The 27,687-nt window shown below is 42.3% G+C and overlaps 2 protein-coding genes across 2 annotated transcripts in view; one reads left to right on the plus strand and one right to left on the minus strand.

Moving 5' to 3' along the window:
* The window catches only part of LOC118405650 (G-protein coupled receptor GRL101-like), a 33,971-nt gene extending 27,270 nt beyond the window's left edge, over positions 1-6,701 (plus strand). Inside the window, exons 5-10 of the mRNA XM_035805222.1 lie at positions 109-180; positions 762-833; positions 2,075-2,146; positions 2,706-2,777; positions 3,666-3,783; positions 4,609-6,701. Coding sequence (XP_035661115.1) covers positions 109-180; positions 762-833; positions 2,075-2,146; positions 2,706-2,777; positions 3,666-3,783; positions 4,609-6,426 — 2,224 coding nt within the window. The 3' untranslated portion in view covers positions 6,427-6,701. The remainder of the gene's footprint in view (positions 1-108; positions 181-761; positions 834-2,074; positions 2,147-2,705; positions 2,778-3,665; positions 3,784-4,608) is intronic.
* Positions 6,702-7,691: 990 nt separating this feature from the next.
* LOC118405968 (laccase-2-like) lies at positions 7,692-27,167 on the minus strand. The gene is made up of 16 exons (XM_035805821.1): positions 27,059-27,167; positions 22,077-22,181; positions 21,392-21,576; positions 20,786-20,911; positions 19,950-20,054; positions 19,454-19,644; positions 18,335-18,426; positions 18,056-18,154; positions 16,856-16,986; positions 14,725-14,812; positions 13,615-13,808; positions 12,993-13,128; positions 12,144-12,241; positions 11,295-11,494; positions 9,264-9,476; positions 7,692-8,627 (listed from the first exon to the last, which is right to left on the minus strand). Exons 2-16 carry the CDS (start codon positions 22,171-22,173, stop codon positions 8,573-8,575), a joined length of 2,010 nt encoding a protein of 669 aa, XP_035661714.1. The 5' UTR covers positions 22,174-22,181; positions 27,059-27,167; the 3' UTR covers positions 7,692-8,572.
* Positions 27,168-27,687: the final 520 nt, after the last annotated feature.

Raw genomic sequence — 27,687 nt, forward strand, 5'->3', positions numbered from 1 at the left:
GTTTTAAAGTCTTGTTCTCCCCTTTATCAATATGCAGAAACTGTTTCTTTTTTGTAACCCTTTGGCTGCTCATCCTGACATTTAAATTCTGCATTTTGTTTTTTTCAGTGTTCTGAAGAACGTTGGACTGTGGACTCTGACAAACGAGATATTCCTAAATCTGAAGAACCTGCTTGTGCTGTAAGTCACATTTGGCTTAATACTTGGTACAGTACATTTGTAAACATTCAAAGAATATTTTCTATGTTGATAAGGGTGTATAGTGGATATAATCTTGTATTTACTGAAGTTATCATATGAAGTTTCCACAATATATTGTTGTGATATATGGGACTAATGATGATGATGATGATAGTGTTGAACTTTCCAACATTTTATGGTTCAAAGAATAATGGAGTTACAAAGCCATTAGAAGGGCCATTATTTGTGATAAAAAGTCAAACTCTTATTTCTATACTTGGTACTGAAATGCCATCCAGACAACAATTTTCATCCATATGACAGCTTTGAAGCATACAGTCAAAACTGTTCTAGAAGACCACTTAAGCTTAGGTCACAATTGGAAAAAGGGGCCCTGCCACAAAATTCACAGGCTGCTTTTTGGCACTTTCGGTCGTGACCCTTATGTGGCCCCGTGGGACATACACTTGATGAACCCTGGACTTTGTGGACAGTTGGACGTTTTGTAGAAGTCTGATAGGTTGATTGTATAGGTTTGACTGTAATAACTAAAGCAACATGTCTCAAATATTTTGTTACAGGGATCTGAGCTACAATATGCTCACTGCTGTTGTGAATGAACCATTCGCAGACCTTCAAAGGCTTAGGACCCTGTGAGTGAATCTGTATAAAATTATGAAATATGCTTTTAACATTTATCAGCCCTACTGACGCCTTACTAAGAAGTATTTTTCAATGCCCCTGGAGCCCTCTAGGCAGCTCACGCCTTCGGCGTGAGTCTCGCGGGCACTCGATGGTCCCTCAAGTACTAAAAAGAACCCCCCCCCCCAACCAAAATCCTGGCTACGGGCCTGTAACATCTATTATCATAATACCGGTACGTTTACGACGATTTCTCTAGCCATACTGATTTGACAAATTGTCAACGCATCATTTTCTCCAGTTACATGTTGCTGTTATAGGTTACCCTTGCCACTTCTTCTGTGTAACTTTTCTGCCACTCTTGTCCTGCTAAAAGCGTAATATTGTAATTGTAACACGCCGCGGAATTACACAGCGAACGGGCGCGTGGTTGGGAGGGGGTACAAAATACCGGTAGGAAGAAACACGGCACAATATTAACTGCCGCTATGTACATTTATACATCCTCTGATGTTCCTTCCTTTTCTGTCAGTAAATGCATAAAACATAAACCTGCATGAGCATACAAAATGTCATGAGAAAACGGACGTATACTGTCAAGAATTTTCATTTAACTTCTGTCCGTCACAACCGCTATGACGTAACACTTCACTGCTAGCGTAGATATAAAAATGGCGGGAAAATGGCTGCGTACGTTCAATTTTGCCCATTCAGTCGTAGATCCGGGCTATTATGCAACGGTTCTTCACACTTTTACATGAGTTGTAGGTCACCAACAGAAATTCAAGATTGTTGTTGAATCATGTTCGTCTTGTGCCGTGAGCATGTGTAATTATGATCTATATAAATTTGGCAATGAATGTGACAGTGTGTTTGTCCCACGACGAGCTGCCTACCCCGAAATTTAAAAAAAAGTATACTGAAAACTTTTGGCCTTGTTGTCTTCGAATGCATTGTTATCGATGCTTTGTAAATGGTGTATTGGACACCTAGATGTCTGAAGTGTGCACAGCTCAGAAATAACTATTGTTGCATGTGTAGATCTCTATAAGTTCCAGTATTTTTAATCTACCGGTATAAGTCTTACTACCGGTATTATGCCAATGCATGTTATATGAAAGAATATGTTTGAGTAAGAATTAACAGAGCAGTAGTTTATTAGGCTAGACCATGTGAAGGTAAACACTATCTATTTGTTTGCAAATGTAGCCTTTTCTAGTATTTATTTTTATTGTCTGACACTGTGTTTCAGAAACCTACGTGGAAACAGAATCAAGAATATAGAATCTGGAGTCTTCGCACCACTGAGAGATCTGAATGAACTGTAAGTTGATGACATATGTAATTAAAAGGAAAAGTTAAAGTTCCACACTTGGTGGTAATTATGGCAGTGCCCATCTCTGATTCAAAGCCCTTGGGCCACACAACTTTGTGCAAATCACTAAAGCAGGGGACTAGACCATTGGTAATTGTGTTTGTGTGTTGAATTCCTATATATAATTATGCATACTTTCTCAAAGCAGAGAAAGTATGTATGATTGTTCCATTTTTAAATGCTGTGGTATGACTTGACTTGGGATTGGACTTATTACCTAACCAGCATACCATTGCACTGGATTCTCCAATGGAACCTACATTTTTTTCAGTTCTAGTTACTAAGAGAATGAGTTGCTAATCAAATGACTTGCCTGCCCTTCTTAGTACCGGGTACTAAATAAATGTCTTGTTTACTCATACTTTGTAAAGTGAGTGGTTTCGGTGACACATTTTCGCCTCAATTCTCATGGAGTTTATGGTCATATGGTCATAGAATGGATTAGTTATTTTCTTCTTTAAAGAAATAACATTTATGTTTATTACCTTGTAACATTTGTATCTTCCAGGCATATACAAGAGAACCTGTTGCAAGTGTACAAACTGGACCTATTCAGTGGCCTAACAACTGTCACTGAGCTGTGAGTGTTTCCAAAACATAAGATACAGTCAAACCACCACCAATTATAAGCTACATTAACAAAACAGCCACAGACAATTTTACACAGTCCCTTTCTCTAGAGCAACCACCCTCATTTTCATGGTCCCTTGAGTGGTTGTTGACACCCAGTTTGACTGTTTTGGTAGAAATCATTCTGAATCAAAGTTAAACTGTAACTTTTAACATAGAATTTGACCCTCCCAAATATCTTACATTCTTCAAGCGATTATTGCCAAGATTGACTGTGCATTATACCTTTTATCATTTTACAGCCATTGCTTGTACATGTACAAGTGATGCAAAGTGAATGAAATTACAGAAAATCTATGTAATACTAGTGTGATATTGTAAATATGGCACAAGTTTATAGGAATCGACCACTATGGTAGTTTAATAGTGTTTAATAATATTTAGCAATTTAGGAGTAGAGAGTTTTTTCCAGTTTTTTTTTACTTGCCATGCTTGTGCAATATGCGTCATTAACAATTCTGAACTTTTGGTTATCATTAATGATCATATGATTAACGCAATATATAAATATACCTCCACATGTTTCAAAAAGAGAGAAAAACATTAACGGATTAGTAGGGATTAACGATTCATAGTATATGATGTTTCCTATAGAAATACACAATGTATTAGTTATTTTTCTTATCTAATCTAGTTTAAAATTTCTCTATAAGCTTAGTTTTTCCTTTCCATACATTAGACCACATATGAGTCCTTTGTGTATTTAGCACACAGGCCTGAACATGCAATGAATATTATTATTAATTTGGATGTAGTGCTTGCTTGAAAACAGCTCAGGCTCAATGCAAGAATAATTTATTAGGCATATCTTTTATTTTCTTGCTATTCCGTGTTTCAGGCATACAGACAGTTACCAGCTCATCTGCATCGCTCAACAAGAGGCTGGTCTGAAGCTGAGGACGTTCACCCCACCAAAGGATGCCATCGCCTCATGTGATAACCTCATTGAAAACAGAGTGAGAATAGTCTTTAGTTATCATTTGATATAATAATAATAGTTTATTGCAAATTCATGCCCAAGGGCTGATTGCAGATAACATAAAAGGAGACAAACAAACGAACAAAAAAACAAACAGTGTAGAACAGTATAGAATATGTCTACTCTAGTCGGAAATCATCATCATCATCTGGGCGTGCTGGTTGCACTAACTCTAAACTGTAACTTTTTGGGTTCGACTTCTTTTCATGAGACAGTGGAAGACGAAGGATCCCACCTTTCCTATAATATGTGGGTTCTGTGATGTGATTCTCTCCCAGCAAATTTCGGGATTAATATTTACTTTACATTAAATGTGGGTAGAAGTGAAAAGAATGGGTCTGGGGGTTAAAAGGTAAACTTATAAGGTAGTCCATAGTGTTTTTTTAGACTATAGGGGCAGTGGGTTGCTACCTACTGTGTCCAGGACATTATTCTACCGTCTTTTACCTCCCCAACTGATATCAGGTACCTATTTTTATACCTGAGTGGAGTGAAGAAAGTTGCAGTTGTTTTGTAAAAACACAACGTCTAGCAAGTAATACCAGTAAATGAATCCAAGACTTCTTGGTCTCACGTCTGGGCCTTTCAAAAACAGGGTTTATCAGTTGTACAATCAAAGTTACTATTGACAGTCAATAAAGATATGGGAAGGCTATAGTATTTATAGTAACCAAAGCAAGTGTATTGGTACTTGATTAGTCAATGAGATAAATGCACCTGGCATTAACTGCTTGGAGTTGTCTTATCAAAGAGCTTTTCCTTAATCTAAACACTTCTCACAGATCAACATATCATTTTCCAGGAGCTGCGGATTGTCCTGTGGGTACTGGGCTGGTTTGCCTTCCTCGGGAACATCCTGTTCATCGTGCGACGTCTGGTCAAACAGAAAGGCGCCCTGAAAAAAATCAAGATCCTGGACTTCACTTTCCTGAACCTTCACATAGCTGATGCAATCATGGGCGTGTATTGCATCATCATTGCCTCTGCGGACGAGCACTACCGCGGACGCTACATCGAAAACGCAGAGGCATGGAAGCAAGGAGGGCTCTGCCAGTTTACAGGGTTCTTGTTCACCCTTGCTGCAGAGATCCCCTTCGTTGCCCTCCCCGTAGCTGTATTTGAGGAGTGCATTTATGCCTTCTATGATCTGCAGTTTAGGAAGAAGTATGGGGAGAAAGAGAGGCCTGCGTTGCCTCAATGGATAACGCTAAAGATGACGGCTGTCATCTTGGGCGTCTCCTGGCTTGCCCTGGCCTTTTTGGCTCTTATTCCCATGTTTGGGATTCCTTACTTTGGGAACAAGTTCTATGCTAAGAGCACAGTGTGCCTCCCAATGTATATTGCTGGGGACTTGCCCGTTGGGTTTGAGTATTCTGCCTTTCTCTTCATCATCTTTAACTTCTGTGCCTCCGTGATGCTGATTGTGTACTACATTTTCATGTTTGTGGTGGATACCCAGAGGGAGGTGGAGTATGATGATGAAGGGGAGGCCATTGAGGAGATGGCTTTCAGTCATCGTCTCTTTGCGGTGTCGTTCACTAACCTTTCCTGTTGGCTGCCCGTTGTGCTGTTTGGGATGGCCGGATGGGACGGTAGCCCCGTGTCCGTAGACCTGACGCCGTGGGCGGCGCTCATCATGATCCCCATCAACGCTGCAGTCAATCCGCTCATCTACATGATCTTCCCTGACAAGAAGAGGGATCTAGGAGGACCTGCGGCTGATAAAGGGAAAGGGGGGAAGCCAGGGGCAAAGCCAGGCCAAGCCAAGCCCGGCCAAGGAGGGGCCAAGCCAGGCCAGGGGGCGGCCAAAGCGGTCCAGGGGAAGGCCGGACAGGCTTGGACCAAGGCGATCCAGGCAGGGGCCAAGCCGGGCCAGGAAGGGGCCAAAGTGGGCCGGGGTGAGGGGAAAGCCGGGCAGGCTTGGACCAAGGCCATCGAGGCAGGGGCCAAGGTCAAAGACGCTGGGAGCGCAGCTAAACCCAAAGGAGCTCAGGCTGAGGGTAAGGGTAAAGACGCAGGTGGGGCTAAGGCAGATGGTAGTGGCACAGGTGCACAAGGTGCCGCCAAGTCTGCTGCAAAGGGCCAGACTGGCGGCCAAGCTGGCGCCAAGAATGTGGCCAAGGAAGGAGGTGGAGCTTCTCAAGACGTTGCTAAGGTTACCAGTGACAATGCCCAAGGTCAAAGTGCGGATGGAAAGAATGATGATGTAGTTCCGTCCAACGGGGGTGGAGACGAAGCCGAATACGTAAATTTTGGCGGCAAGTCGCTCACTGCCGAAGCAGAAGTGCATCGCAGTGAAGACAAGGAAGACACGATCATTGATGACAGTGGAGTGAGCGGGTCTAAGGATAAGGATGACAGTGTCAGCGTTGACAGTGGGGTCAGTGGGTCTAAGAGCTCGGGGAGTCACGAAGATGATGGGAGTCCTCAAGAGGAGAAACCAGCAAGCGCTAAAGTAGATGGGGCCAAAGCAGGTCAGCCACAAGATGTGGATAAAGTCACCCGTGATGCCGCAGCTGTTGATGGCAAAGGGGGTGCTAAGAATGGTGCAGACACTGGTAAAGGACCACAAGAAGAGGCCAAAGCAGAACCTGCAAAGGATGTGGATAAAGTTGTTTAAGGCCAGAAGGCTTGCAAAGGCGGTGCCAACGATGGAGTAAAAGATTGAGGGTTAAAAGACTGTGTTTGGATAGGAGGCGACAGTGCAAACAACACATATAGACAAGGAGGACAAAGTACATGTACAGACACGGCGGACGAAGTAGATAGTGGCATCGAGGCTACTTCAGGGGGAGACAAGCTGGGTGATGGCAAGAAATGAAGAGAAAAAGGGTACTGGAGAACAAGAACAAGTCGCTAATAAGGCTACATACACAGTCTCACTTATTATCTTACATATATCTTTAGATGCCACAAATCCCATAATGCAAAGATAGGCAAATATATCAAAGACTGCTTTGCTATTAGAAAAAATAATGAAATTAATGATTAGCCCAACTCCATTGTTATCTTATATCAAAGACTTGTGTTAGCCCTCATTATGTTATTTAGGATGTTAAGACTTATTCTTTATACCTATCTTTGTACTTTGTGTAATATTCGTTGCCATACTTTGTACCATGTGCAAATGTCGTGCAATAAAGTTCATGATAACAGTTGCTAAAGCAACTGGATAGAATTTGGAAACGGACAGAAGTTTTAGGTGTCATACATTTACATTTTGATTTCATCAGTCACTATTGTATATTACTTGGAAGTCTAGCCTTCATCAACGTGTATATAACATGGAGTGGGCACCAATGGACTTGTGTGATATAGAATTTAAGATAGGGGTTCTAAACTTAGTATAAGGTGGTCCCGCAATAATACATGTAGCTAAGATCCATTGAAACGGACAATTCATTTGCTGGATTTTAAGATATTCAACAGCACGTAAATGGTTATATTGACAATTCGTTTATTTTGGTCTTTGAATACCGAATAAAAGATGATATTCATTCAAGAGATAACAAATGAATTTAAGGTGACATCTAATCCGATATGCGCGAAGTTTGAACTTTGAGGCGACATGTTCAACATAACAGGAACAGTGAAACTATTTATTTGGAAATTTTCTGTTGAAGTGAAATGATAGTAATACTTTGCTGTAAACCTCAGCATTTTTACTTATTTTGTTACAATTTGAAGGCTTTAAAGGACAAATGAAAAAGACATAAACGTGGCATTTCAAGTTTCTGGTGAATGAGTTCATAACATTACTGACACTATATGCAATCTAAAAATATCAACTTTCTTCGAACGTATGTATATGTATAACGATGTGCATGGCTGTAAACACCATTCAATTTAATGAATAATTCAAATGATGATAAACGACACCTTGTCTACTTTGTTTTGTCTTTATTTGTATTTTTCCAAAAGTCATAGGAATGAGAAAATATTTGAATCCTTGACTACATAAGAAAAATAAATACAAAGTGTACAAATCAACAGCAGCATATATTTTGAACACAATAAGCAACATAGCATATTCACCTTAAAGAATCAAACTAATCGCTCAGTACTATAAGGTATGATTCATAAAAATCAATGTCATTAGCACAGAACACTTAGAAGAATTTTACCGAAACATGATAGAGTATTCCGTTCAGTAATAAACCAACTACCAATGCAACACGATATCAGGTAAAAGCATTAACCCTACCACCTACACATCTACATCTACATCTACATTCAAACGAAAACACTCTACAAACTAGAACATTTATGTTATCTGTTATTTCGGTTATTCACTTTTAGACACCTGAGTGGCCTATTCAATTTCTCCGAATTGATTTTCAATACATAAAACAATAAAACCACCAATAACATATAATAAATCTAGAAATATAAAGTTGTGAGAACTTGTCAATTATGTAACACAGAAAGTTGTAACATGATTAGTTTGAGCAACCGAATGAGAAAAAGACACGTGTTTCATGAAAACATATACAAAAGCCATAGAAAGTCGTAACCATTACACATGTTCGATGATGGTCTAGGTCTAGGCCGGGGAGGGGGTTCGGTGTAGGTCAGGGATCTTAAACAGCACATCGAGTTTGCATGCATCTGTTCATCTCGAATAGCTTTGCCTTCATAAAATTAGTATTGACAGTAGCAATCATAGGTGAAAACTACAGATTTAGGTAAAAGTACGAAACATTTTATGTCTAACTAAAAACCCTAGCCATGATTCGCTACAGACAGGATATGTCCTAATATATAGCCTACAAGAAAACGTTGACAGATGCCACCGTCAGCATCAACAGGATCGTCAGCCATCTGCAAAACAAGAAGAGGTGTTACAAGATGCACATGTACAGGTATCTGCTACACACATACTGAGGCAACACGTTTTTATTTGTCCTATATCACTAAGAAATTGAAAAGCTTTGCCGACAGTGTTTGACAAGATATTGGAAGCAATCAAGTTTGACCATCTTTGAATACTGGACATGTTCTGGAGTACTGAGTGTTACTCTGACATAAGTTTGCGTTTTAGTCTGTACCTGATTATAATTATCACAAATACCCCAAAATATTAGCCCATTTGGGTCATAGTACTTAGCCAGACTGGCCATTTCGTCGGGAGATGCAGGTCTTTGTAGTTGTGTTGATGGGTAGGTATTTCCCCTAGTGGTTCCCCAGGTGCACCATGTAATGGTCACGCCCGAAAGTGCATAAAAGCACCCATAAACTACACGGATAGGCACCTTTTTCCAAATGGAGCCGTAGCATAACTTATAGGATTTCAGGTAAGACGAGCGTTTTTCTCTTGGAGAGAAGGGACCATTGAAGGAAATTGAAGTTTTGTGTCACTTATAAGTAAAACATTCTCACATCATCCAGCCGGTAAGAGACAGTAAGAAGTATTCTTTCATAATCATCATACATCCGAAAACTTGGTTCTAGACGTACCCATTGCTGACGGCATGTTTATTCCCAGCACTCGTGTTCTGCAGGATGTCGGGGTACACGTCTGTGGAACTGCAGGTGCCAGGGTTGTGTCCTCCCGACGACTCCCAGGGGCTCTGCGAGGCCTGCCCGGCCGGAGTGGAGTACGTCACCATCATCATCCCTTCGTCCTCGTGGTTCAGGATGTGGCAGTGAAGGACGTAAGGGCCGATGTAGCTGTGAGAAGTAGAGTAAGATCCTTCACCATTTTGAATAAGCATGCGCAAGGTCAATGGTGAACGTTCCTGACCTGCAAACAGTTCCCATCTTGACCATTGTCTCGATTTGCACAAGTGTCCAAGCGTATTTTTATGTCTTAGGGGCCGTCACCGTTGACATGTTACCCACATTTCTTGTCGTATCGCATACATACTCAAAATGGTAACGAGGTTGTTCGAGGGATTAACAGTTTTTGCTCTCAAAAAAGGCATGTCGAACATTTTTAACTCACTGAATTTATTTATCTATGCATCTCCAGGAGGGTCTGCATGGGGGGTCCTGACAACGCTTTACGCTAAATTCGGGACGGTCGACAACGCTTTACGTTAAATTCACGAAGGTAGGCAACGTTTTACGCTAAATTCAGACAGGCTGACAACGGTTTACGCTAAATTCTGGAAGGCTGGCAACACTCGACAGAGGCGGGGTCGTGCTCCGCAAGAAAGATTGAAATTTTGACTCTCTGAAGCACTATTCCCTGATTTTGAAGGGAAATTTTCGCTGGCAAACAAAGCTAAGTTAAATGGCATATCTAATTAAAGAGTCCCAGGGGTTCAGCGTAAGCTTATGAGGGTGATGACGCCAGCCAACTTATTTTTGCAACGTCGAGCGCCGAAGGAAAGTCCGGGAAAATTTTGAAATCCTGCCCCCCTGAAACGCCAGTTTTTTTGGCTATTATAGAAAACTAAGTGAAATTACATTGCTATCAGTAAAAAATGTGTTTGAGGTTGACACGTCACATCCCCCAGCCATGATACATATTTTTTACGAAGTCGATGACCGAAGGTGAATAGAGTGGCAAAGGAGATCCGGCTAAATTTTGAAATCTTGACCCTCTATAAAACGATATTTTGTGCATTTTGATGGGCAAATTTCTATTAGCAAAACAGATCTTTGAGGTTGACACACATCCCCAACATATTTTCAGAATTTCGAGTTCCAAAGGCGCGAGGCGGCACAAGGAGGACCATGGAAATTTTGAAATCTTGACCCTCTAAAATGACATTCTGATGGGCAAATTTTGCTGGCAGACTAAGCTAACTTCAATGACATTTCTATTTGCAAAAAAAAAGAAGATTTTTTAGGGTATATACCATATTTTTACCATGTCGATGACCGAAGGTGAAAGGAGTCGCAAGTGAGGTCCGGCGAAATTTTGAAATCTTGATCCTCTGAAACGCAATTTCCTGTGTTTTGAAGGACTAAATTTACTGGTAGACTACGTTTCGACTTACGAAATTTGGGAGGCCAGCTACGATTTACGGGTAATTTTTAGGCTTAATTACGCTTTACGTGAAATTTTTAGGCTAGATTACGCCTTACGTGAAATACACTGGCTACGCTTGACGGTAAATTTTCCATCCTCACTACGAATTACGTGAAATGAAATAGCTTACCCTACGAATTACGGGAATTAAAAAGGCCTGCCTACGCCTTACGGAAAAGAGCATGCAGACCCTCCTCCAGGGTAGTCCCTTCAGTTAGTTTTAACTGATTTCGTGAAGAGCTCAACTCTTCCACTGGTCGTGACAAAGAAAACAGGCACTATATATAGGTTCATTGTACAGGGAAATTCCCTTTTCGGCAAGTACAGTGATTTTATGAGTATATCAGCGCAGCCAAGGACTAAAATAAAATTTAGTATCCGATCCTCTATGAACTTAGAAAAACTACATGGGTTCTAGACCGGCAACGAGAAATGGGAACACAAAACGCTAATTGATTCCAGTCTTTTTTGGTTCGGGAACAAAAACTAATACAAGTTTTGAAACTTACTCGGTTGCTCTGAAACGGACTTTGACACTGGCCAATGGGGGGATCAGGAGGACATCTCGGAACTCTCCAAGTCTCGCGTAGCCCGCGAGATTTCGGTCGTTGGTGTCATGGCCGAGGTAGGTGGTATCCACGGTGATGGGGTCGGGAGTAACGGCGTTCGCGTCGAAATCTTTGTGCTGCTGGTCACATAGATTGCCCTGTACATATTATATACAAACGACCAGTTAAGTTTTAGTTGTGCCAAAGAATTGTTTTTAGGAAACTGAAATATACTGTCCTTGAAATAAGGAGCGATATGCATTGTGGGTAATATGTCAAAGATGAAGGCCCCTGAGACATATAGAAACATGTCTTGACATTGTTATGCAAATTAAGGTAATGGTTGAGACGACAACTGTTTTATGGGCCTTTACCTTTGACATATTACCCACAATTCATGTCGCTGCACATGTGTATTCGAAAGTGTAAACTCAAGTCTGACGAATGACGATACTTTCTCAGGGGACCACATTTTAGACCACAGGAAGTGAATCGTATGGAGGACATCCATACAGGCTCGAAATCTAATGGGAGAGCTCGAGAAAGGGCCAAAGCTACTCGTTGCATCTCTACTAGTACACACGAGGCTACAACACGGCATTTTTTCTCAGTTAATTTTCCTGACATGTTGGCTATTACTGGAGGCTCGGTAATGAAATATCTTGTCTTTTTCCCGAATCAGGCGAAAATTAACGCACTCTGATGTGAAATTTACTTGCTGTGTCATTCAATGTCTTCATGCGAATGGTGGAAACAGGGACAAGGTATAGACCTTTTCCATGATGTACTACCATCTTCTGTGATACGTACGTTTAGGTCGTAGTACGCAAATGCTCCCCCTCCTCCTCCTCCTCCACCTCCTCCTCCTCCTGGACCTTGCAGCAAGCGACGACGTCCACCACCTGGCCCTGTTTGTGATAGACATGTGTTATTATTATATTTCACTCCATGCCACAGGCATGGATTGAAATATTGTTTTTTTCTCCTCAACTCCCAACATCTTAAAATAGATCCAACTTTAACGTTTTCATTTTTGGGCCAGATGACCTGAAATTTTGCACCAATAGAGTGAACAAACACCCCCTCCAAGGCATTTTTGTTTTAAATACAGGCCTTCAACTTTTTAGAGAAAAAAGGCATATTTTGGTTTGTTGTGCCAGGGCATTAAAACTATTTATGCAAGTGGGTAGATTTAAAGATGTGATTGTGCTTAAACTTTGAACATGTTACCTACTTATACTATGGTCCCATTTAAAAAGGGGCCCCTACGGGTAGTGTACGGGTTGTTTTTCAGGCATGACCTCTACGTGGCCCCGTGGTGTACCCGGCGGCTACCGGGCTATTTTTTGGGCACGACAACGCCCCTGGATTTTTTAAAACTCGCAGTTAAAATCAACCCGGGACCTGGCGACAAAAAACCGTCAAAACACCGTGGTATCCAACAGTCCACCGGGACAAATTTGTGGCTTCAGGGCCCAGCCACGGATATATCCCCTGCGAGATACGGTGTAAATAGGACGGCAGAATTACACAGATGAGCTTTTGTCATATTATAACATAGTTTCCCTTGTTGTGACGTTAGTATGTCTAATGTTAGCGCTATCTTAAAGTGTGTGGAAATGTGGAACATGCCATCATCATCATCATCACCTCCACCACCTCCACCACCACCACCTCCACCACCTCCACCAGTCATTGGTCCAGGGTACGAGTTGTAGGAGATGACCTGGAAATGGGTCACGTGCATGTGCAGGGGGTGTCCATTGTCCTCGTCTGTGTTGGTAAAAATCCACTCCTAAAAAGATGAAAGTTCAAGTCAACAAAACACGTAAGCCTATGGAAACGATAAAGTTGATGCAATTTATCAGATATCGATAAGGCCTTCTTAAATTGATTATATGGATGACATCTGCGCATATCAGTTTTATATGCCGTAAATTGCAAAGGAAATATACGAAAACTGCTTATGCAGAAGTTTTGCTGCAATACCAACGATAGCTGCAAGGAGGCCTAAACTCCCGCCATGTCTTACCCAAACCTATTAACATACCAAATGTCATCATGGTCCATCCAGTAATTCTTAAGTTATGGTGACCACAAATATCCCGAAACACAGACAGGAAACAAGAAGGTAACAATAAAGAGCCAATATAGGCATGCATTTCACATCTAGATATCGTTAAATATACTTAGATTTTACGCCATGCACAACACATTTAACCCATTGCAAATGGAGGTCTGGATACTGAATTGCATGACAGATTCATATGGATAATCGTACCTGGATGGTGTCCACGTCGAAGTTGTATCGGTAGTAGGTAGTGTTTGTGAACTTCTCACGGTTCAGGTACGGAGTCGGCCCGAGCTCCACCACATAACTGCCCCCTATGGCAGAGTCTTCCACGTTCTGCAGGTCATCCAGGAACGAAGGCTTTGCTGGCGTTGCCGTCGGAAAGTTCATGGACAATGTAGCACCTTCGGGGCACAAACGGACAGTCATGAAACATTCACATGTCATTGTATAGATCCATGACAATCAACTGTAGATAATTTGCCCTATGACATATTGGAATAGGAATCTCTCCTACATGTAGGTCAGATTAAGATCGGGATCTGCCCTTGGACAATTCGTGACTCTACCAGTACAGACTGCTTTCGCAATCTTTTCTAGGACAAACTAAAATATAGTTTGAACTGATTGAGGTTATGGTCTGTCCAAGGACAATCCGCAATTCTACCAGTACAAATTGAGTTAGGATGAAGGATAGGGTAAACATAACTCTAATAGAGGACAAATCCCGATTCCAATCTGTCTTGGGAAAGACTTTGATTTCAATGTTTCCTAAGAACAATCCATGCCTTTTCAGCGGCCTGAATACCACCCAATCTCTAATTACAGTAATGTGGTAAATATATGCTCTAGTAGAGGTATATACTATGTATATGTTCCCTTAGATCTTTTTGCCGACAAGCTTATGCCTTATCACTCGTTTATCACATTTCCTTGAAGCGTTGAATTTAGTATTGTTTGTCAAATATGGCTTAAAAGATACTTGCTCATGTCTAAACTCATGTTGGCCTTAGCTTATCACTACGCCTATTTCCAAGAACAGCTAGGGAACATTCTATCAATTTCCAAGAACACCCAGGGAACATTCCAGCAATTTCCAAGAGCAACTAGAGAACATTCTGGACCGCTCGCTGAGTGTCGCTCTCTTTCTAAATTGCGTCAGGAGAGGCAGGGATGTCAAACGGAGAGTGGCTTCTCCTTTCAAAGCTTGTGGAGGAGACAAAACAACTTTGTGCCGGAAAAACCATACTCGCTCACCTGGTAAAATTACATTTACATACAGTGATGTCTCACTACTAATAACAGGGGTAGGCTACATACCTGTTACTTCAATGGTAGCGATGACTCCTCCATAGATGTCAATGTCTCCGAAAGACGCCTCGTGTGCGTTATTGTTCGCAGAGCTTAGCTGGTGAAAGAATGTTAGCAAATCAATCCTTTCAATTCTTCTTTGATTATGCTAACCATAAAAATCCAGAAACGGCAAGATTGACCCCAAAACGCACATATATATAACATTTTTCTGTCCGTTTCTACCATTGTATCATTGGTATTAACCCTACGTATACAGCGTCAGCTATGGCTAAACAGTCCTATATGAGAGTGACAGCCTCTGCCACATAGGGCACATCTGTAAACTGACTCAGTTCAATCGCAAAGTTCTTTTCTCTGTGTCCGCTTTTTTATGCCATTCGCAGAAAAAAACGGCTAGCTTCTTTGGATTTTAGCTACATGGACAATGTCAATCTCCAGTTGTATATAAATACCCGAAACAGTACTAGCCTTCTTCGCAGACTTCAACCGGGGCCTATTAATTTGCTTCAGCGGCAAACTCCCTTACTCGGCAAACTCCCTTCCTCAGCAAACTCCCTTCCTCGGCAAACTCCCTTCCTCGGCAAACTCCCTTCCTCAGCAAACTCCCTTCCTCGGCAAACTCTCTTCCTCGACAAACTCCCTTCCTCGGCAAACTCCCTTCCTCGGCAAACTCCCTTCCTCGGCAAACTCCCTTCCTCGGCAAACTCCCTTCCTCGACAAACTCCCTTCCTCAGCAAACTCCCTCCCTCGAGAGACTCTCTTCGGATCCTCGACAAACTCCCTTCCTCAACAGACTCTCTTCCTCGACAAACTCCCTTCCTCAACAGTCTCTCTTCCTCGACAAACTCCCTTCCTCGACAGACTCTCTTCCTCGACAAACTCCCTTCCTCGACAGACTCTCTTCCTCGACAGACTCTCTTCCTCGACAAACTCCCTTCCTCAACAGACTCCCTTCCTCGACAAACTCCCTTCCTCGGCAAACTCCCTTCCTCGAGAGACTCTCTTCGGATCCTCGACAAACTCCCTTCCTCGACAGACTCTCTTCCTCGACAAACTCCCTTCCTCAACAGACTCTCTTCCTCGACAAACTCCCTTCCTCGACAGACTCTCTTCCTCGACAGACTCTCTTCCTCGACAAACTCCCTTCCTCAACAGACTTTCTTCCTCGACAAACTCCCTTCCTCGACAGACTCTCTTCCTCGACAGACTCTCTTCCTCGACAAACTCCCTTCCTCAACAGACTCCCTTCCTCGACAAACTCCCTTCCTCGGCAAACTCCCTTCCTCGACAGACTCTCTTCGGATCCTCGACAAACTCCCTTCCTCAACAGACTCCCTTCCTCGACAAACTCCCTTCCTCGGCAAACTCCCTTCCTCGAGAGACTCTCTTCGGATCCTCGACAAACTCCCTTCCTCGGCAAACTCCCTTCCTCGACAGACTCTCTTCGGATCCTCGACAAACTCCCTTCCTCAACAGTCTCTCTTCCTCGACAAACTCCCTTCCTCAACAGACTCCCTTCCTCGACAAACTCCCTTCCTCGGCAAACTCCCTTCCTCGACAGACTCTCTTCGGATCCTCGACAAACTCCCTTCCTCAACAGACTCCCTTCCTCGACAAACTCCCTTCCTCGGCAAACTCCCTTCCTCGAGAGACTCTCTTCGGATCCTCGACAAACTCCCTTCCTCGACAGACTCTCTTCCTCGACAAACTCCCTTCCTCAACAGACTCTCTTCCTCGACAAACTCCCTTACTCAACAGACGTCTCTTCCTCCTCTTCCTCGGCAAACTCCCTTCCTCAACAGACTCTCTTCCTCGACAAACTCCCTTCCTCGACAAACTCCCTTCCTCGACAAACTCCCTTCCTCAACAGACCCTCTTCCTCGGCAAACTCCCTTCCTCAACAGACTCTCTTCCTCGACAAACTCCCTTCCTCGACAGACTCCCTTCCTCGACAAACTCCCTTCCACGGCAAACTCCCTTCCTCAGCAAACTCCCTTTCCTGGTATAAGAAAACCTAGCCATCGCGAACTAGCACCCTTCCCATAAAATAAAAGCCAGTCCCGCTCAAAGTCTGGAAGGAGGCTAAAACAATACCTCCATTTTTCCAGGAGGTAACAATGAGAACATCTGATGTTACCTCGTAGGTGCCAGCAGTTGCACATCTCACGGCGGCGTCACTTCTTCCTCCAGTAGGGATGAAGATGAAGTCCTGAGAATAGGGCGTGTCCACATACACACCGTCATAGGCCAGGATGGTGATCTCGCAACCTTAAAGGGTAGTCAAAAATCAAAGGTGTAAACGTATCGTAGTGAGATACAAAACAAGTAAATAATCTTTATTGCAAACTCATGCCCGAAGGCTAATTGCAAAAATACATGTATGAAAGTACGATAATAATGATCAATAACAAAGTGAACATTAAGTGAAATAGGAGTTACCAACTAGTGATACTTCTAAGATAAATGCTATTGGGTTTGATTTCTTTTCTGTATACAGTGGAGGATGAAATTCCCGACATTTTGGGAGACATACGCATTGGGTGGTGCTAACAGGAAGACAGTTTTTTTGTAGTTCGGTACGATGTGCAAAGCTGGGAAAAATTTTGTTGACTAGTTTAAATAGTTTGTCTCTTTCGGTACTGTAGTGTGGACAATGACAAATAAAGTGCATTTCATCTTCCACTGAACAAAACAAGAACGCAACAACATGACGTTTCACGTACGTGTCAAAACTATCGCATACGAAACCGTAAAACAGACTAAAGATTCATCGTTGTTCCAAGAAGCTCCCAGAACCTGTTAAGATGGCCAACACCTCTTAGTCAGATGAATCGGGAGCATTCATTTATGCATTATACATCAGTAACAGGGACAAATTATTGTCAGGCTGTCTGTTACTGTCTGTTACCACACTGGCTGTGATGATTGGTTTCCATGGTGACAGAGAATCATGAGCTCTTATTGGACTGATTTTCATAATGATTAAGAATAGTGATGAGATCCTATTAATATATTGGTAAGAAAAGAAGTTGTTCTCTCGATTCAAAGGTGCATGGCTACAAGGTGTCGAGTAGGAGCCCCCGATAAGGCCTACGTCACATTTCCAGACCTGGGTCCGAACGGGATGTTTAAAGAAACGAAAAATTAAAATGTATTCATAGGAATATGCACAAATTTTGCGCATGATTCTTATGTTCACATTTTGTGTATTCTGATGTCCTTTATATTATTCTTTTTGAAAGCTTCCCGTCCGGGCCCCATTTTGAAAATGTGACCTAAGCCTAAGCCCCCGACAAAGCGATATTGTGTGACACAATCTAGATATCTCCGTACGTACCTGTAATGGTGAGAAGCAGCATGTCCGTGGGACCAGCGTTCACCATACGGAACCGTCTGATCTCGCCTGGCTGCATAGTAATCACCGGGCGTACCTGGCCTGTACATGGCAATGAAAGAAGATAATGAATATATATGGATAAGAAGAACATAATACATCTAATGCTTAAAGCGGTGTGTCGATGAAGTTAAACGTGATAAGATACAGAAGGTGAAAATTACTCAATTGACTGGATAGACTTGTAAACGGTCAAACGTTTGTGATTTGATATTGACTTACCGTTGACCATGTAAGCTGATACTCCAGTCTGTTGATCAGTCAGATATGCTGACAGTGTCACTCCTTCAGATGTTGTGACTGTATCATCAAGTCTGCAAGGATACAAACATGTATTCTAAGTAGTTGTTTGTGTTTGATATTTTAGCCCTTCACAAAAAAGAATTCTGCCCATTGTTTGCTTGTAGTATTCTGGCTTCACCACAAGTACATGGGTGCAATGAAAGTACAATGATTAATAAGATCAATCAAAAAGAGATTTGCGGTGATTGCGCCTGTTAGCGACTCGTTTGCGTCTAGTTTCTATTTCGGACATTTGGCTAATTGCGATAATTCTTAAGATTTACGAAAAAATCGCAATTTCAGGCGACCATTTGGAGCATGCTAGCATCAACTTTGCGACGTGTTGGCGACTAGTAGCGAACGTCTTACGTAAACCTGTGAGATACCTGCTCAAATCGATAACGCTAGTACACCTTTATCCACGGGGTAACCTATATCCGTTGTATTCAAAATCAGGGTATAATAGGGATATCAAATTGACGGACTTTGATTGAATGCAATTTGAAACCGCCGTTCATCGACTTGATATCCCCAAATACCCTGTTTTTAGGTACAACGGATATAGGTTACCCCGCCAATAATGGCGAACTTGCGTTTCTACAAACGTGAACGGATCCCCGATGTCGTTCTGTACTTTCGCGAAAGTAGCTCTAAAAACAGGGTTCTGGGAAAATTCCTTGACCACAGCGGAGGAGGAGCCTATATCCGCTGTACTTAAAAGTACAGCGGATATAGATTGCCTCCTCGAATAAAGATGAACTAACGTTACTACTAACGTGAACGGATCCCCGATGTCATTTTGCACTTCCGCGAAAGTGGCCCCTCTTCCCCTGTAGTCTATGAAGTTCCCCAGAACCCTGTTTTTAGGTACAGCGGATATAGGTTACCCCGCGAATAGAGGCGAACTAGCGTCACTACTAAAGTGAGCGGATCCCGGATGTCGTTCTGCACTTCCGCGAAAGTGGCCCCTCTTCTCCTGTAGTCTATGAAGTACCACAGAACCCTGTTTTTAGGTACAGCAGATATAGGTTACCCCGCGAATAAAGGTGAACTACTAACGTGAACGGATCCCCGATGTCGTTCTGCACAGAGGCTAAAGTGGCCCCTCCTCCGCTGTAGTCTAAGAATTTTCCCAGTAGCATCGGGACCTCCTTGTCACAGTTGTCAGGGCAGGAGATGGCGGCTAGTTCAGCAGACATGGAGCTCACTTCGTCCTCTACTATCAACAACCCTGCCAGACCACTGGCAACCTGCGGGTAGACATCAACACAATGTTTTACAAAGATTTCCTTATAATTACCATTGCCAAGAAGGTTATATCTTGGGTAGCGCCTGTGTGTATGTATGTTTGTGGATGGACAGCATAACTCGAGAAGGCTGGAATTGCATTTGGTACATGGGTAGGTTTTGATGAGCCGTCCAAAAGGTTAGATTTTGGGCGCCCTATAGCTAGCGCCATATGACATGCAAAAAATTATACAAAATTATGTGAAAGAAAAGTGTATCAAATCATTTTTTCTAGATTGAAAGTACTGTTTAAGAAACATTTGCTTACTTGGAAAAACGTCGATCCATGGTGGTGTGCGTGGTACCAGAAAGTCCCAGCATTTTGGTCTGCGTTCAGTTCGAAGTTATAGTTGTACGTCTCTCCAGGACCAACCTGTGGAATATCGGTAAAACATGATCTTTAAAATTCAGTCATTAAATAAGACTCATAGATGAACAGTGAATCATGACCTACAACGTATCACCTGTGAGAACTATTGAATTTTTTAAAATCCTGGTAAAGTACTAGAAGTGTTCTCCAATCATTCTATTGTGCTAGTTAAAAGTCAAAGTTCTCACAACGCCTCACCTTTTATTTCCACCTCTCTGTCTCTCACACACTCTCTCTCTCTCTTTCTCTCTCTCTCTCTCTCACACTCTCTCTCTCTCTTTCTCCAATTAAATTCCTGGCTAGATGTTGTGTTTCTGAGAAAGACAGTTCACACGACTTTCCTTACTCCACCCGGGTGTAAAACTGGGCACCTGACTTCGGTTGGGGAGGAAAAAGGCAGTGGAAGGAGAGGGTTGGGCTCCACCTTCCAATACCGTGCCCTAGACACAGTGTATCATACTGCAGTTGGGGCGCCGGTGCGGCACTGCGGGGTTCAAAAGATCACTCAACGAATTACAGAGATAAAGAACAATTTTATTACGTTTCGTGTATTTTGTTGTCTTCTAAGTGATACTTTTACGTATTACGCAATATCTAAATTATAAACAAATCGGCGAAAATAACCCAACAGTGCCGCGGTGAACGAACCCTGCAGTGCCGCAACTTTGCCCCAAGTGCAGTGAGATACCACCTTTACCTTTACCTTACACTTTAACACACAGTTTACCGCCTACCTCCAACAGCACGTAGTCCTGTGGTTCCAAAGGTGAGATGTGTAGCCCGTGTGTGTGGATGTTTGTAGTGTTGGGGTCACGGAACTCGTTATGTTCACCTGCAGGTTGAAGGCCAAGGTTGTTCTCCTAAAATACAAAATATTCGATTCAAAAACACATTCATGAAATAAGATATGTGCTCCATTACGATAATGGCCATGCGTTACATAATCTTGATAGATAGTGTTCTGCTAGCTCTTAGGTTACAACTGCAATGTGTATTCTAGAATAGCGTCCACTAAGGCCTAGGTCCCAAAATTATTTTGAAAATACAGTTTGCCTTGCAATTCAAAACCACCATCCGTCGATTTGATATCCCTAAATACCCTGTTTTTAAAACAGCGGATATAGGTTACCCACCAGATAAAGGTGAATTAGCGTTACTTTTGTTGTGTCAAGAAATATTTTCATACTGCGGATATAGCTAGGTTACGCAGTGAATAAAGGTGAACTAGCGTTACTTTTGTTGTGTCAAGAAATATTTCCATACTGCGGATATAGGTTATCCCGTGGATAAAGGTGAACTAGTCTTACTTTTGTTGTGTCAATAAATATTTCCATACTGACCAGCGTCAAGGTCAAGTTGTCTCCGGCCTTCAGACGAAACGTCGGTCCTGGGAATCCTCCATTGTAGGTTCTCCTTTGGGTGGTCAGCCATTCGATGGTGACGTCACTGATGTCAACGGTCATAGTTTGACTCAGGACCCCATTGGATGACGTCACCTCAGCAGTCTTGGTGTACGCGTCACCACCTAGTATGAAAAAAATCACGTGACTCTGGGAGCAGTGGATCATAAGTTACAGAATGCCCATGGCACCCCCGTCTGTGCTTTGGACTATTCATTCTTTTACAGAGACTGGATCTGATCTTTTGAAAATTTGAGTATATTTTCTTTGTGTTAGAAGTATAAAACCCACTTCCATTAATCTACGACTAAGCGACAAAAGGTATAACATATCACTCAACAATTCCATACATAAAGAAAGATTTTTTAACGTTTTGGGTATTTTGTTCTCTTTCTAAAAAAAATCATACTTCCTCATCTTGCATAATCTTCCAAAAATGCAAAGCCCGATGCAGAACCGTAAGAAAACGCCAGGTAAACCATTTTCAAACTTGAAACCAAATATCCCGAAGATCCACTCACATATTCTCAAGTTATATGCTGTTGACCTACGTACAGACTCGCAACTGAAAACATGACAAAAGGGACCTGAAACAATGGAGAGAGAGAGATCATTAAGAACTTACCCGTAAACTGGCACGGATTGGCATTGTCACACGTCTGGGCGGTAGTCAGTAATGGGAGAACACACAGTAACAGAAGCACTGAGGCCGCCGTCCACATGTTGAAATCTGTAACAGAAATATTCGTGAATAGTTTCATCGCAAGCCATTGAATAACAAGATACTTGTGTTGTGCAACGGCCGCCTGTCACCTTCCTCATAGCAATTCTGACTGGTACACAATGCACTTACATATGCGGTCCCAAACAATATATAAATGATGAAAATGATACACACAGACACATACAAAGACTCAGACACACACGCACGCACACTCACTCACACACACACACACACACACACACACACACACACACACACACACACACACACACACACACACACTCACACACACCACGCACACACACACACTCATGCACACAAACACACACACATATACACACAAACATACACACACATACACACGCACGCACGCACACACACGTACACACGCACACACCAAAACATATACATTGTATTTATACATATCCGTTGTAGCTAAGGGCACAACCCACCGTACGTGCAAATACGTGCTGTCTACGTGCCAAAACGTGGGCAATCTTTTGGGATCCGTAAGTGGTAGGTACCACCTCCGTACGAACTCGTAGGGAATCCGACGGATCTTGGAGCACGCAGACACGCCGTAGAACTTTACGTGCAGGCAAAACTTTGTGTGCCATTGGGCTGTGGATTCGCTCCCCGTGCGTGCCAGTACGGGCGACGCGTCTGCCCTGTACAGCCTGAACGTTTTCAGAAATACGTGGCGGACGTGGCCTACCCAAACAACGTACGGACAAATTGCACGTACGGCGGGCTGTGCCATTAGCTTTACATATTCAATGCTATAACGTTATACTAAGAATGTCTAGTTTTAATGGGCCGCTTTTGTAGTATTTCATCGGGTAGCGAGAAAGATGGACTCTGAACCCCCAGAGCTAGTCTTGCTGACTTTACACATTTCTTGCCACGCCCAAAAAGCCTGTGACTCACGTACACAGAAATCCACCAATGAGTGACGCTTGTTCGGGTATAAAAGTTGATAGAGGGGCTAGACCGTATCTGTTTGATGTTGAGCTACATACTACACTGTTGGACAGTTTTGCAGTAAGATACAGTAGCATGTTGGGATCTCAATTCGTGTGGGGATATTTCAAGCGACGGAAAAGGTGCGTTCAAGTACATATTACACTTTGTTATTATTATAAAAAAACTAACGGTTCTTGGTGGAAGTCAATGTGCAGATGTTGGCACATCAACGCACCAAATCCGTAGTGTGTTTTTGGCACACAGTACAGGCACTGAACACAGCTTTCTTCATTCCACCCAGGTGTAAATGCTACCTGGTAAAAATGGGTACCTGACTTATGTTTGGGAGGTAAAAAAAAGGTAAAGGCAGTGGAAGGAGAGGGATGGGGCCCAATATCGTGCCCTGTGGGACACAGTGGATAACAACCCACTGTCCCTACATCCCCCAAAATGCTATGGGACTTCCTTTACCTCTCTGGTAAAGCTGAAAAAAAAATCATCGAATTCTTCGCTCTTGCTTCTAACGTGTACTGTATTTGATACATAACGTTACTTGCAACTGATGCAAAACGTAATGGAAAAAGGCGGCAAACGTTTTGTTTGGAATTCGTTCAGTTGATGTAGTCCTTACAAACCATATATATATATATATATATATATATATATATATATATATATACAAATTAGTTTAACTATAAAAAATGGCTTGGCCTTTAAGGAGCTGAGATGAAGTAATTCAGTTTTCCATGTCTGATTTTTTTGGTTCCAGGTTGAGGTATTTGCTGAGTTTCTAGTCCCTAAACCAATCCTACCAATTTGAATAAGTACATATTTATACTCCTGTTGTTGGTGTTGTGTTGTGTTGTTGTTGTTGTTGTACGCAGCGGTGAACGAAATCAATGTATTAGTTCAAAACAGACATAGGTGGTCTAAATATTTGTATGACTGATTGTATGAATGAAAATGTTTTACTATCAACAACTACGGGATTTCATTAATATCTCATTGGTATCTCATTGTTTTCGGCACTTGGTCCATATGTTAAAACCGGTAAATGTAGTCAAGTCGTGTCAAGTGCCTTTCCCAAATCGTCTAACTAGGAACGACTGGAATCAAACCAGGGACATATTGATCTGGTGTCCACTAACCTAACCACTTGACCATTCGACGCCACAATGTCTGGTAACGCTGTTTACTATAATGATACTCTAAACTTTACAACCTTTTTTTTCACGCGGCAGACATGACAAAACGATATAAGCGGTCGAAATACAATTATATGTTTGGTTTACGAAGGCTGCAAGGCAAACATAAAACTTGCAGCGACACAGGGTTTTTCTTAGATTTCGAGCCGATGTTAACTGGATAGTTGTCACTATTTTTGATAGAAAATATTGCCTGTGATAAAAAAGAACATGGCCACATGTTTATGTCTAGATAGCACATACTAACACTTGATCACCTTTATCTGTGGGGGAAACCTATATCCGCTGTTTAAAAAAAGGTATTTAGAGATATCAAGTTTTTAAAAATCAAGGATAAAGGTGAACTAGTGCAAAAAGCTCAGTAGTCGTTCTTGAGATAAATGACGTCATACTCTGGTCTACGTGCAGGGACAGAATTGTCTTTCACGTTAGAAATAACCATGTTTCCTGTATTGTATGATAAGGATTGCAGAAACTCAATACCTTATCTTAACAAAACAAAGCTGGGGTTTCACATGACCTCGCGGGTCATGACAAGCAGGTGACCTCGCCTGATCTCCAAGCAGATCCTACGGTCGTAGTACAGACATACTTAGGATGTCAATCAATGATAGGCTGACAGTTAGGAAATTGACCAATAAGAGAATTGTTGCACGTCCGTCAAATATTTGCATTATCATTATCGAGAAAAACTGAATGGGAGCTGAATCTATATGGATAACTTTTCTTTTTTGCCTCCTTGACGTCGTTTTCATGGTATCGGGTCTCTTCGTCCTCAAGTTCTAGTTTCGTCCTCTAGTTCTTTCGTCCTCAAGTTCATTCGTCCTCAAGTTCATTCGTCTTTAAGTTCATTCGTCTTTAAGTTCAACTTCTTTTCCTCAAGTTCTTTCGTTCTCTAGTTCTTTCGTCCTTGCCATGTTTCTTTCGTCCCCGTCATGTTATGTAACAGTGTTTAAACCCTAAAAGGCAACTTATATTTCATCACGGCCTATTCCGTAGTTGGTTGGATTTTACTATGAAAGCATTTTTTGTATCCTGGAAAGGTCATGTAAATAACTTTCCAAAGGCCGCCGGAAAAGTATATTGTTTGCTCGGACAGGACGTTAAATGGAGGACTCCTGTTTGGGGAGAGCCATACCTCTAGCATTTTAAAGAACACACCACACTTATCTAAAAGAATAGGGGTCTTTCCCAGTGTGAGTGGTTCAAAACCTACAGTCCTTTGGCCGCACATGGGGCAATTACTGTCGCATTGAGGTCACCTGAGTTAGCGCGAATGTCAGCTCGCTCCAGATACTTGCGCCAGTCTCATTGAGGTCACCTGAGTGGCGCCGAATGGCAGCTCGCTCCAGTCCCTTGCGATTTAGCCCCGCCTATGGTAATCTCCTCACAATTCAGCCCCTGGCTACGAAGAGAGAGTAGTCGGCCCACCCAATAACAATAACAACAACTCTCTCCCTACCAGTAGGTAAATTCCGTTGTGTACCTTAATTACATGCCTTGCCTGTATAAACAAAATGCTCGACGACTTGCACCCGAACAATGCTAGCCAATCGGATTTGTCTAAACAAGCCTCGCTTGTAATGTTATCCCTACACAGCATGGACCCACCTTTGTAGATAGCGCTTTATAAAATACCTGTTTTACCACTAGTATACCAGATATAAATGTATAGTATTTTAATATAACAGATAAGATGTTTAGCATACTCTATGCATATGTAATCTATATACAGAGTCACAATTTTTTAGAATAGACTAGACTAGTATTATTGTGTTGATTGCTTATATTTGTTTTGGCTCCCACTCATTGTACACTATGCAGCTATAGAGCAAGTAAGTTCTTTCATTCATTTTCTCAAGCTTGTTTGAGACAAAACGAGATAATAAAATCGGCAGTTCCGCTGGAGGTCCGTAACAAGCCGCTAGGGCCCAAACTGCATAATTTCAAGGTTTTATAATGGCCTAGACACATAATGAATATCAATACAATTCATCCCGGCATTCTCGAGTTATATGCTGGCTATCTACACGCATACACATACAAACACGTGCATACAAATAATATCCAAGCAGATCCTACGGTAGCATAAGATATTATCAAAAGCTGACAGAGGAATGAAGCCGGCCTACATGTAGGAGTGTGTATGCTTCCGGTGCCCGGCTTTGGCCGGCTATACTCCTTGGCCAGCTATGATACTATCTTATGCTACCGTAAGATCTGCTTGGAAATTATTTGTCTTTTACACGCATTCATACGATCATGTGCATACAAATAATATCCAAGCAAATCCTACGGTAGCATGAGATAATATGAAAATCTGACCGAGGAGTGAAGCCGGCCTAGGAGTGTGCATGCTAACCGTCTGACTCCCTTTGGCCGGCTATACTCCTTGGCCAGCTTTGATGATATCTTATGCTACCGTAGGATCTGCTTGGAGATGGTTTGTCTATAACACGCATACATACGAACATGTGCATACAAATAATCTCCAATCAGATCTTACGGTAGCACAAGATAGAAGGAAAAGTTGGCAGAGGAGTGAAGCCGGCCTAGGAGTGTGTATGCTACCGTCTGACTCCCTTTGGCCGGCTATACTCCTTGGCCAGTTATGAGACTATCTTATGGCACCGTAGTATCTGCTTTGAGATTACATACAAACGCTACCGAGAACATAACCTTTTTAGCGAAGTTAAAAATGGCGGCACAACTTACCTTAAGTGTGGACGCTTGTCCAGCAATGTCTAGCGCTCAGGTCTTAACCGCACAATCTTGTAAAGGCGAAGTGATTCGCTCGTGTCTTTCGTACCAGTACGAGACGTGCCGTAGGTAACTGAAACCTCACACACGGTGTCACAGTGAATTCGTCAGATGTAACATGAGACGAGATACTTTTTCAGGACAATCGTCGCATGACGCGTCAGGTGACCAGGTACCGGGCACAGGGGAATACCGTTTGGGTGGTACGCTAGGAGACGATATAAACAGTATCTCCTATCATATATCTTTCCTCGTTGTATATTATATCATGACGTATCATGTAACAAAGTACCAGGTACAGGGGAATACCGTTTGGGTGCTAGGAGGTAATAATATAAACATAAGCAGAAAAGAGACTACACTCTTAGTTTCTTCTGTCGTATCTTTCATGCTCAAAAATATCTTAACACGTTAGCTTCGACACACGTATCATTATACCCCTGTTACATTATCCACGATCTTCGTGCGTATCGATGGAAGAACGACAGAGGGTTGCGCGTATTTTTCACCTGAAACCGCCCCGTCACATAGAAGCCATGCTTTGTACCTTGTACAATTGTTGTGCAATAAAGTTATTATTATAA

This window comes from Branchiostoma floridae, chromosome 18 (assembly GCF_000003815.2).
Source record: "Branchiostoma floridae strain S238N-H82 chromosome 18, Bfl_VNyyK, whole genome shotgun sequence".
Taxonomy (NCBI): domain Eukaryota; kingdom Metazoa; phylum Chordata; class Leptocardii; order Amphioxiformes; family Branchiostomatidae; genus Branchiostoma; species Branchiostoma floridae.